Below are 10,634 nucleotides of genomic sequence, written 5' to 3' on the forward strand. Positions count from 1 at the left end.
CTGTTGGACTGACATGTGGTGACTGTTGAGGCCATTTGAGTACAGTGAACTCATTCTCATATTTAAGAAACCAGTCCGAAATCATTTTACACGTGACGTGGTGTGTTATCCTGTTGGAATCAGCCATCAGAAGATGGATACCCCGTGGTCATAAAGGGGTGGACATGGTCAGAAACAAATGTTTAAAAGCCACAGATAAGCTGTGGCCTTTAAATATCCCACACACATTTACACCACCCTCAGCAGCATGAACCATTGATATAACACAGATGGATCTATGCTTTCATATTGTTTACATCTGAATGTTGCAGCAAAAAATGGAGACTCATCGGACGAGGCATCACTGTATGAATTGTAGCCTCATTTCCTGTTCTTGGCTGACAGGTGTGACTGTCTGTTGCTTTAGCCCGTCCACTTCAAGGTTCTATCTGTTGTGCTTTAAGAGATGCTCTTCTGCATACACTGGTTCATACACAGGCTTCCTATCAGCTCAAAGCAGTCGGGACATTTTCTTCTCACTTTAGGCATCAACACTGCATTTTACATCAGAGGACTGCAGCTCACTGGATATTTTCTCTTCTTTGGACCATTCTCTGTAAACCTTAGAGATGGGTGCTGAAATCACCTCTCCTCCCTGTTATGATGCTCGGTGTGAACTACAGCAGGCTGTGTTGACCTGGTCTACTTGCTCCCACATGACTGGGTGATATTTTAATTTAACAAACATTTGAACAGATGCACCTAATAAACTGGCAGGTGAGTGCTTATACAATTATGTATACAAATGATAAAGCATAGTAAGAAACAAGAAAAAAAAGCTCTTAAACACATTTAATAATAACACACTGACTATACCACAACACTATACTTTAACTATACTTAAAGTGTGATGGTAATAATGGAAAACTCAAGAATAAAATATCAAATTTCCTTTATTTACACAACAAGCCGTATTATCAAAAACAACATTGTCCATACATTTTGTCTAACTTTATTAAATGTGACTTCTTTATTTATTTATTATATTTCTAAATACCAAATAGGCAATATTGCATTTAAACAAAACGATGGATGGGACATTTACAAAAAATTTACTTTCAAATGTGAAATAACGAGAGCGTCCTAACTGAGGTTAATGCAGGTAAATGAAGAGTCCCGTGACTAACAGATGCTGACAGTTCATGGTTTCTAATCATTTACTTTCCAATTTAAGATAAACTGCAAGTAAAGGGGGAAAAAAAGTTCAAACTCAGCACCCAGCATCTGACAAGGATAAGAAAAACACCTCACTGTACATTAACTAATTGTAATAGGAGCAGATGAAAGCCTGGGGTTCCCAGCACGTAAAGTCGTTAAACTTCCCGTTTCCTGAAAAAGACGGACAAACACGGGGTAAGAAATAAAGTAAGTGTGTCTAATAATTTAATGTGAGATCAGTTCAGCTTTATTGAATAATCATATTTATTCAGCAACGTAACTTCTTACTGACTGGTTGAATAATTAATTCAGAGCCATCTTATGAGTTTGGGAAAAGTTCGATTTAACTAACATAACTACACATTTTTGCATAATTTGCAACAACACAGACAGATTATCCTTTTAAATAAATAAATAAAGAAATAAAGAAAGAAAGAAAGAAAGAAAGAAAGAAAGAAAGAAAGAAAGAAAGAAAGAAAGAAAGAATGTCCATGTAAGTATAATCAGATAAACACTGTTTTAGGAGCTAGATTGCACCTAGATTGCAGAATTGTTCCGCATAAATTTTCACAAGCACCACCACCACTATTTATGTATTTTGGGCTTCTTTCAGCTTTGTAACACTGGTATCTGTGCGTTAGTGATGCTAAAAAAAATGCTAAAAACAAAAATGAATTAACACAAATGGAGAAAAATGAACTAAAATAAACATCTTGGATTAAACCGACTCATACCCCAAGGCAGAACTTCCAGGCAGTTCTCCTTATTTGCTGTGTTATTGGGCTCCCCTGACAGCCAATCAGCGTAGTCCCATTTGGACCCGTCCAACCAGATGAAGCGACCAGTCTGACATGTAACAAGAGATTAATGAGAGTTAATCAAGAGCAGTAGTTTAACATAATGAGTCTCTAGATACAACACATCAGGGACACGAACAAGGTCTCATAGTGCAGTTAATACAAAGGTAAATCATTATTTTGTGCGCTCAACAAGTTCAAGACCTCCACAGATCCCCAGCTCAAAATACATACGTCTAGAAATCGAAGCCCTCCAATCCATGTGCGCGTATACTTTCCATTTTCCTTCAGTATCATCTTCATCAGCTCAGCGTGGTTGTGATTGCTTGTGATGGAGGCCAGATGGCCACCGGGGAACGTTTGGCAAAAAAGCTAAAAAGGAAACAGTGAAAGATCCACATTAATGTCAGAGTTTATATGGAGTCATTGGTGCTTAAATTGAATTACAGAGGATGCATGAATACCTCAGCATTTGCAGGCGTCTTTGGCCCTTTAAAGAACTGGTAACACTTCTCTCCTAGTACTACACCAGGGCAAGAGCGCCGCCCTGTGGTGAAAATTGAGATTACAACATTTAGTAATTTAGCTGGCCTCAGAATATGCACACATGACTACATTTCTGTCACTCTAATTACTTTCTTTGTGCATATTCAATATGGGTGTTTTACCTTGCATGGCTTGTTTGAACCTGCTACGATTTTCTTCTTCTGACACCAGACCAGTCGGCTCACCATCATCAGGCTCAATCTGGTCTTCTGTTTCTGGCTCTCCATAGAGCTGCACTTGTGATTTTTCTTCCCCTGCGAGTGGGGATTCCTGTTCTTCAGACCTCGCTGCCATCTTAGCTTCTTCATTTGGAAAATAGTTTTCCATAAGTGACACTGGCTGCTCCATTATGTCCAGCGCTGGCCCTTCTTCCAAGATACCAGGATTTTGAAAAGGCTCTTCCATCATCTCAGGCTCCAGTTCCATCACTGGTTCTTGATCTAAAGCATAGTCCCGCTTCCTCATGAACAACTCCTCTTCTGGCAAAGGTTCAGCTGGGCTATTATCATCTAGAGGCTCTAACTCCATGATTGGCTCATCCACCATTTCATTTTTCACCTCCTCATCCTCCTCCTCCTCTGGCTCAGGTTCAATGAGTGACTCTTGACTCTGAAATTCTGCATTTGCAGCCTTTTCTTCTTCTTCTGTCAGTTCTGATTCAAACAGGTTGTCATCATCTAGAGGCTCTAACTCATCCACCATGTCATTGTGACTTTCTTCTTCTGCTTCTTCTACCTTTTCTTCGTACTCTTCTTCTTCTTCTTCCAGACCAGAGTGAGCTTGAAGCTGCATAGGCTCCTGATAATTTTCTTCATCTAACATGTGCTTCTCCTCAGGTTCTAGCTCCATTAGAAGTTGATCTGGCTCAACTTTTACCTCTGACTCCACCTGGAACTCGGGGTCATCTTTGAGCTCTTGGTCACCCTCACCTTCTGGATTAACTCCAGCCATTTGAGCCTCAGCTTCCACAGGAACCTCTGCTTTAACTTCTTGCTGTGCTTCAGACTTTTCCTCCACCTTAACTTCTGGCTTCACTTTGACTTCTAGTTCCACTACACCTGCTTTCTCCACCTCAGCCTCAGCCTCAGGCTCTGCTTTCACCTCTTGCTCTTCATCTGGCTTTACTTTAACCTCTAGTTCTGCCACATTCTGCTTCAGGTCTTCTTCAGCCACTTTTTCCTGCTGCTCTTTGGAGGGTAGTACGGCCTGTGGTGCAGGATTCTCCACCTGTACATGACCCTGCAGTGGAACCGAGTCTCCCAGCAGAGGGAGCTGGTTTTCTTTAGTTAAAACTGGACTTTTTTCCACACCACGGGGTAGTGCTGGCAATGCCAGAGCCACTGCAAAGAGAAAATATTTGAATAATTACTGAAGAAATCACACAGACATCAAACTTTAATAACAAATGCTGTGGCTTCTTTTGGTAGTGATCTACCTTCTAATTGTGGGGGAGCCTGGTAGGCCTGTTCAGTTCAATAGCTAACAATCCTCAACCCAGCTTTGGTTTTGAAACACTATATAAGTGAAGTTATAAATGTTCTAACCCATTAAAAATAGCAACATAATCATTACTAGCTGTTATATCAATATAACACCTAGAAAGCTGCTCATAATGAGTGAATGAAATGTTTTGATTTGATTGATTACATCTTACAAATGACTTCAAATCTAAATTGATTTCAGCTATTTAGGAGAAAAAGACCGTAAAGAGCACAGATCGGTCACGCTCGAGCAGCCTCTTACCTGCAAGGCTCAGTGAGAGCAGCGCTGGCGTCTTCATCTTCATCTAGATGTCAAAATCTGTAAAACTGTTTCATTGACTGTAGACTGATTGACCATTAATGTTTAGCATCTGGGTTTCAACTGTTGGATTGTGCACTTTGAATCTTTATAAATAGTGTTAGTCCCTCCCATTTCATTTAAATTTCCCATAAACTCATAAAGGTGGGTCGTCTCCCGCCCTTATCTTGTCTAAAGTGCTGTTTTTTTTTCTTTGTTTCCTTCTGGCGAAGTATAAAGTTCATGTTGTTCAGGGCTGCAGACTTGATTCAGAGGTCTGACCTCCAAACAGATCAGAGTAATAAATGATGTCAGTAAAAGACATGAAATCTGATCACTGTTTTCACGTGCGCTTGTTTTCGACGCCTGACACGTGAGCAAATAAAAACTGAAAACGTAAACTGCTTGTTTATCTGTTGGTTGAACTTTGATAGCTTTAGGAAGTAGAACAAAAAGCGTGCTTGACAACAGATATAAAGAAATATTGGCGGATGCCGGTGTTATCTCTAAGCCTCCTAGTAAACGCGTCTATGGTATAAATGTGAAAATCCTAGAACGTTGAGCATGACGTTGAGTTCAGCATCGCTGAGCTTCAAACTCTTACAAGATTTTTAGTAGCTAAACCAATGTTATCACTTTGAAAATAGATGACTTCCATCTGGAGTTATCGTATTTACAAATTCAGGCGTCCATGATGCCCACCCACACATCAGGGTGACGACAGTACTTCATCGGCCTTTTACAACTGAGTAGTAAAAGCTGAAGACTGTCTTAAAGAAATACAGTATGAAAGTATATAGTTTCCTAGTAAGGAATGTTGATATTTACCTAACAAACTAACCTTACAAGCTATAACATCAAAAGTTTGTACAGAAATAATTGTCATGTGTCTCCACAATAACCCACCACACAGTCAGATACTGATTATTAATTTATTATTACTATTATCATTTTCTCTCTTGGACAAAATCAGGACCAGTGCTTTTAATTTGCAGTAAAAGCAAATAAAATCAATATTCAGTGCAACGAAATGTAAATATTCTCCATCTAGTTCACATGCAAATATAATATCTTCATCCCTTCACAGTAAAAACTAAAGGTGTTTATCAGATATAGAGCTTGTTTGGATGTTTTTAGGCTTCTCATTCTCTGCACTTCTACTGTTAAAGCATACAACAATACAGCAAAAAGCAGTGAACCCCATAATGCACATCTACGGAAAAGGTTCTCACACCCTTACAGTGACTTTCTTTAAGTAGTCAGTCGGGGAAAAAAATGCAAATGAAGGAAAATCTCTGATGGATTTAATGGAAGCAATTACAGTTTATCCAACCGAAACATGTCAGGCACCTATGGATGTGACATCCTGGAGGAGCTGCACTATCTGTGGATCCTGAATGTGCTGCAGGGACCGTCTCATATTACCAGCAGTGACAGACAATAACAGAAAGCAAAAGTAGAGAAAAATCAGTAAGGAAAGAGCCAGTCTGTGGCCACCAGCTTCAAAGCCTTTCCCTTTTTTGGGAGGGTTGTCGTGTTGTTGCCTCTCCAGTGCACCTGTTGTCACTTGGATTTTCACTCCATTCAGTTTCCACCAAACCAAAGCAAAACATTAAATGGCAGCTGTGTCGCTCAATATTCATGGACTGTGGTCAAATCCTGATCCTCTGTGATATGTTCAGGTTTTACAAGTTGCTGAATGTCGCTGTTTGATTTATTAAGAAAGAGATCGTCGGCCAGTAGACTGCTGCTTTCTAAGAGTATGTTGGATACTCTTACGCTGAACACCATGGGGATTATTGCAGTCTCTCTTTGTTTTTTGTATGAATGACTGTATTAAATATTTTAGAAACTCTGTGATGAGAGCAAGGGTGAGCACAGCGACAGTCCTGATCTCATAGTGTGGCTCAAGGTTGTTGGTTTGAGTGATATCAACAAAACAGAGCTGGGATCTCTGATAACTTTGGCAGCTCCCAGTTTGGGTTCAGGAGACAGACAACCACTCTACTTTTAAGAATATGTTTAAAACTTTGCTTTTTAATAAAACTTACAGTTATAGCTGGATCAGGTTTCCCTGAAGCATCTCTTGGTTATGCTCTTACAAAGAACAAATCAGGTTTTTGTTGTAGTAAAGTGTGAGGAGGACAGCTGCTCCGCTGGCTGTTATCAAAGGTCACCGTGCATTTGAAAGTCACCCGTCCTCTGAGATTCACTATCTGACTGACTTTGTTTCTGTATGTTTGTGTAAAGTGAGCAGTGGTTGCTGAGATGTGCTGCTATGCATGTGCATGTGTGTGTTACATGACATCAGTGTGTCCCGCTCCGAGCAGAGCAGCTGGGACTGTCGATTGTGAACAGGTGTTGCAGCTGAGATTTAGGGAGTTAGTGTTTCACTGTTTCTCTTTGTGTGTACTTACGCACACGTGTCTGGATGTATGTCCCCCGTGTGTGTCTTTGTGTGTGCGTATGGCCACAAATGTAAGCATGTGTGCACATTAACCAGAATGAGTGACAATGTGCCGTTGTGTGGGCGCTGGTGGTGAGAAACCTAATAGCCAGAGACACAGTAGCTCAGCAGCAGCTGCCACTTCTCTCCGACTTAGGCTCATCACTGCAGACATATGGAAAACTCCAACCTCTGTGATTTCCATTCTTTATATGCAGGCAAAGGGTTACATGTTCCCAAGAAATACTTAAAATAAGTAGAAACACAAAGGCATCAAATACATTTATTTGTACGATATAAAGGCCTTTCATGAACAGAGCCCTTTACAGTACAGTTACCTCTACAACTGCAATTCTGGAGTTGCTGCATGGTTTGGGACTCCGGTGGACCACGGTGAGAGCCATTATTCATGACTGGAGAAAACTTGGAACAGTGGTGAACCTTCCCAGGAGTGGCCAACCTACCAAAATTACTCCAAGAGCGCACTTTCAACTCATCTAGGAGGCCACAAAAGAACCCAGAACAACATCTAAAAGAACTGCCTCACTTGTCTCATCCATGGGAGATTTCTGCTGAGTAAAAAACTCCACAAAGTCTCGACTCACATTTGCCAAAAAACATCCTGATGATTTGACTTTTGGGAAAATATTCTGTGGACTGATGAGACAAAATTAAGCTTATAGGAAGGTTTGAGTCCCGTCACATCTGGTGTAAAACTAACACAGAATATCATAAAAGAACATCATACCAGCAGTCAAAGATGGTGGTGGTAGTTTGATGGTCTGGGGCTGCTTTGCTGCTTCAGGATGAAACCATGAATTCTGCTCTCTTCCAGAAAATACTGAAGGAGAATGTCCAACCATTAGTTTGGGTCCCTTGGCTTATAAATGGTCCATGTTTTCACTCCTGCTCTTACTCATATTTGTGTAAAGGATAAATAACATATAAAAATAATTTACACGATGAATGTACATCCAGTAATTTTTAGCTTTCGTTCAGTCGTTTGTCTCTACCAAGCAACAACCTTAAGTGCTAGAAACTGAAGCCAAAGTTGACGTGTCAGGCCCACTTGAAGCTGGCTCCTAAAGTTTTAGTATCTATAGCTACTTTCTCCTTTTCATAACAACTTTATTTTGGGAAAATGTTTTTCTATAATTCGTCCACTTTGATACTAGAGTTTTGGTGTGGCTGCTTTGACTGTCCAGACCAGGCAGCTGTCAGCAGGTTTCACCTCTGCAGTCACTAAACTGTTGCTATTGGAACCTTTTAACCCCCTGAGGTCTAAGTCATCATTAGTGGCTAACCCTATATTAGTCAGCGAAAGGCAAAACAAACATGTACATATTATTTTGATGTTTCTTTGTTGCCTGACTGGGAAAAAACGATTCAGCTTGCTAGCCAGCATTAGTGGATAAATTAGCAGTCAACCCTCTCAATCAAATTCACCCACTCACATATGGTGTCAAAATACTGTGATGGCAGCAGGTAAAACTAAAGGCCATTATACACTGAACACGTTGTGAAAAATCAACATGAAATTCTCAATTTTACAGATCGGAACTTGCCGTGTGAGTTATATACACACCCAACACAAGAAACTCAACACGTTCTTAAACAAGAAAAGGAGGAAATGGGGATTCTGATTTCATCCCATTTTCACGAGACAGCAGCAACTGGGAGAATTCCATAGTTTGATCCAGTAGTTGAAGCTGGATCACGGCCGCTTTCGTATATGTTTCAGTGTGCCAGTTTGAACTCTTGGGAGCACATCTGTGGAGGCAGGTAAATCCTTTCAGAGAGCCTATGAGCGCACTTGTTGTTCCGACACAAGAAACTGGAAAAATCTCAGTAGGTTACAAAAATAAATGCCAGTGAAATGACATGGTCAGTTGAACTGCTGCATTAAGAATACGTGAGTCCGAAAAATATTTTGACTCACGAAATATTCACAGGGATTTTAAAGCCCTTTAGGCTGAGGCTTCAAAGTGTGAAGAACAATCTATTTCCATCTTTTATATACAGTCTGTGGTCTCTAGAGACTACAAAAACGATGTGATGTACAAAAACCTCCAAAGAGCTTAGTGACAATGTAATTAATAAAATGTGTTTCATGTAACGAATCCTCAAACGCTTTTGTGTTTAATGGCTGAAGAAACCATTCAAAAGCTTCCTTTCTCATTACTACTACATTACTACTCGATACTACTACAGCCGGGCAGGTCCCCCTGTCAGAAAGAAAGGCTCATGTTTCCTCTCTGAGAGCAATTGTCTGAGAAGAGGGGGTGGTCACCCTGAACTTGTGCACGAGCCCCGTAAGTTGTCCGGGATACGTGAGCGCGCACGTGGCCGTTGCACATGAAACCTGAAGAAGCTGCAGAGAGTTTAGAGTAAAACTCATCTGCTCCAGTCCCACGGACACCGACAGACCTCAGGAAAGAGCTCCGACACCCGAGAAAAGCCATGAAGATGCTGGCGCTGCCTCTGCTCATCACCATTTTGCACAGTGAGCTTTTTATTGTGTTCAAAACTTCAACAATTTCTGTTTTGATACTGAATCAGAGAGTGTGTGCAACTTTTAGAGTCAGCCAATTTTTACGTTGCATTTATACACAGTAACAGTGCAAACATGTATCCATACGCGATGTGAGGTTGAACTACATGTTTTATGCATTTATTTATTTTAATGTCAGACCTTTTTACAGACTTATAAATATGTAATTACGCATTTTCTCCTCTTTCTTTCATTTTATTGCAATATAACAGTTAAGGACCTACTTTATTTTACTAAAGAAAACAACACCTACCACCGTCTTACGTGATTATGCAACTCAAGTTTTATCTTATTAAGCTGCAAGAGGCCACCGAAACAAAATGTAATTTTGGGCCAAATTAACAACTTTAGAAACGACTGCATGTAGGCTAAGTGTCAAAACGGGCATTTACGAGGCTCTGATATTTATTGATTGATTATTAGTGTGTGAGTTGTAGAGCTTGTGCGTGATTTCACAGACAGCGCGGAGGAGGTGCGATGTGTTTGGGGAGTGCAGTGGGGGTAGAGATTGTGCAGGGAGTGGCTGGGCTTCATGTTTACACTGAACCCGCTCTGATGCTGTTTGAACCCGAGATCCACGGGCTGATGAGACGGATCACGTGACCCCCGCGGAGGAGATTGAGATCCCAGAGTTTCAGGGAAGATAGCCCCTGACTGACCCTTAGTTGTTAATTGGACTGAGATGAAAAAGCAGTAAAGAAAAAATGCATTTGATGCTGCTGTGGGAATCTTAAAGGCCAAAGGCTGCCGTCCAAACAACATGTTTTACGCAGTTAATTGCGTCTTTGACGTGCATGTGTTTTGATTTTTCTTGTATTTACATGTGAGGACCAAAAGTCCTTGTAGAGATGAAACGATTACAATCTGTTTGTTTAGACACACTGCCTTTTAATATACTATGAAAATATTTTTTTCATTACTGCACCGGAGGTATCATAGGTGGTTTTTCAGTTAGGTTACAATGTCTCCTTAAAAAAGCAGAAACCCTAAAACACGTAACTTTTTTTTATAGTGGAAGCGGATTAAGTTTTAGGTTTTTCAAGTGCACATTTGAATAAAATAAAATATGTAGTGTTAAAACACCGTTATTATGCATTCTGTATTAAAGTAAAAGAGTGCAGGGTGTTCAGGATCAGTCAGCAGAGATCCTCACAAGTGTGTTTTACAGATGTCTGTGCATGTGTATGCTATGCCAGCTGAGAAGGGTAAGGTTACTGTCATAAAGAATGGCTTTGTGTGCAACACACACACACACACACACACACACACACACACACACACACACACACACACACACACACACACACACACACACACA

At 40.5% G+C, this 10,634-nt stretch overlaps 2 protein-coding genes across 2 annotated transcripts in view; one reads left to right on the forward strand and one right to left on the reverse strand.

Moving 5' to 3' along the window:
• Nucleotides 1-936: 936 nt before the first annotated feature.
• si:ch211-160b11.4 (cilia- and flagella-associated protein 251) lies at nt 937-4,405 on the reverse strand. The gene is made up of 6 exons (XM_005942227.2): nt 4,284-4,405; nt 2,663-3,880; nt 2,459-2,541; nt 2,229-2,366; nt 1,932-2,043; nt 937-1,368 (listed from the first exon to the last, which is right to left on the reverse strand). Exons 1-6 carry the CDS (start codon nt 4,324-4,326, stop codon nt 1,301-1,303), a joined length of 1,662 nt encoding a protein of 553 aa, XP_005942289.1. The 5' UTR covers nt 4,327-4,405; the 3' UTR covers nt 937-1,300.
• A 4,693-nt stretch (nt 4,406-9,098) lies between these two features.
• Nucleotides 9,099-10,634, forward strand: part of jam2b (junctional adhesion molecule 2b) — a 10,423-nt gene continuing 8,887 nt past the window's right edge. Inside the window, exon 1 of the mRNA XM_005942228.3 lies at nt 9,099-9,268. Within this exon, the coding sequence (XP_005942290.1) occupies nt 9,226-9,268 (43 nt within the window). The 5' untranslated portion in view covers nt 9,099-9,225. The remainder of the gene's footprint in view (nt 9,269-10,634) is intronic.

This window comes from Haplochromis burtoni, unplaced genomic scaffold, assembly GCF_018398535.1.
Source record: "Haplochromis burtoni strain Fernald_Lab_line unplaced genomic scaffold, NCSU_Asbu1 Contig_333, whole genome shotgun sequence".
Taxonomy (NCBI): domain Eukaryota; kingdom Metazoa; phylum Chordata; class Actinopteri; order Cichliformes; family Cichlidae; genus Haplochromis; species Haplochromis burtoni.

What these genes read in the sequence shown, in the direction of transcription:
- si:ch211-160b11.4 (XM_005942227.2), bottom strand. Translation starts at nt 4,326, where the DNA reads ATGAAGATGAAGACGCCAGCGCTGCTCTCACTGAGCCTTGCAG. An exon ending in GCTCTCACTGAGCCTTGCAG is followed by an intron (nt 3,881 to 4,283) that starts GTAAGAGGCTGC and finishes TTCTCTTTGCAG; the next exon opens with TGGCTCTGGCATTGCCAGCA. An exon ending in CCTGGAAGTTCTGCCTTGGG is followed by an intron (nt 1,369 to 1,931) that starts GTATGAGTCGGT and finishes CGTCTTTTTCAG; the next exon opens with GAAACGGGAAGTTTAACGAC.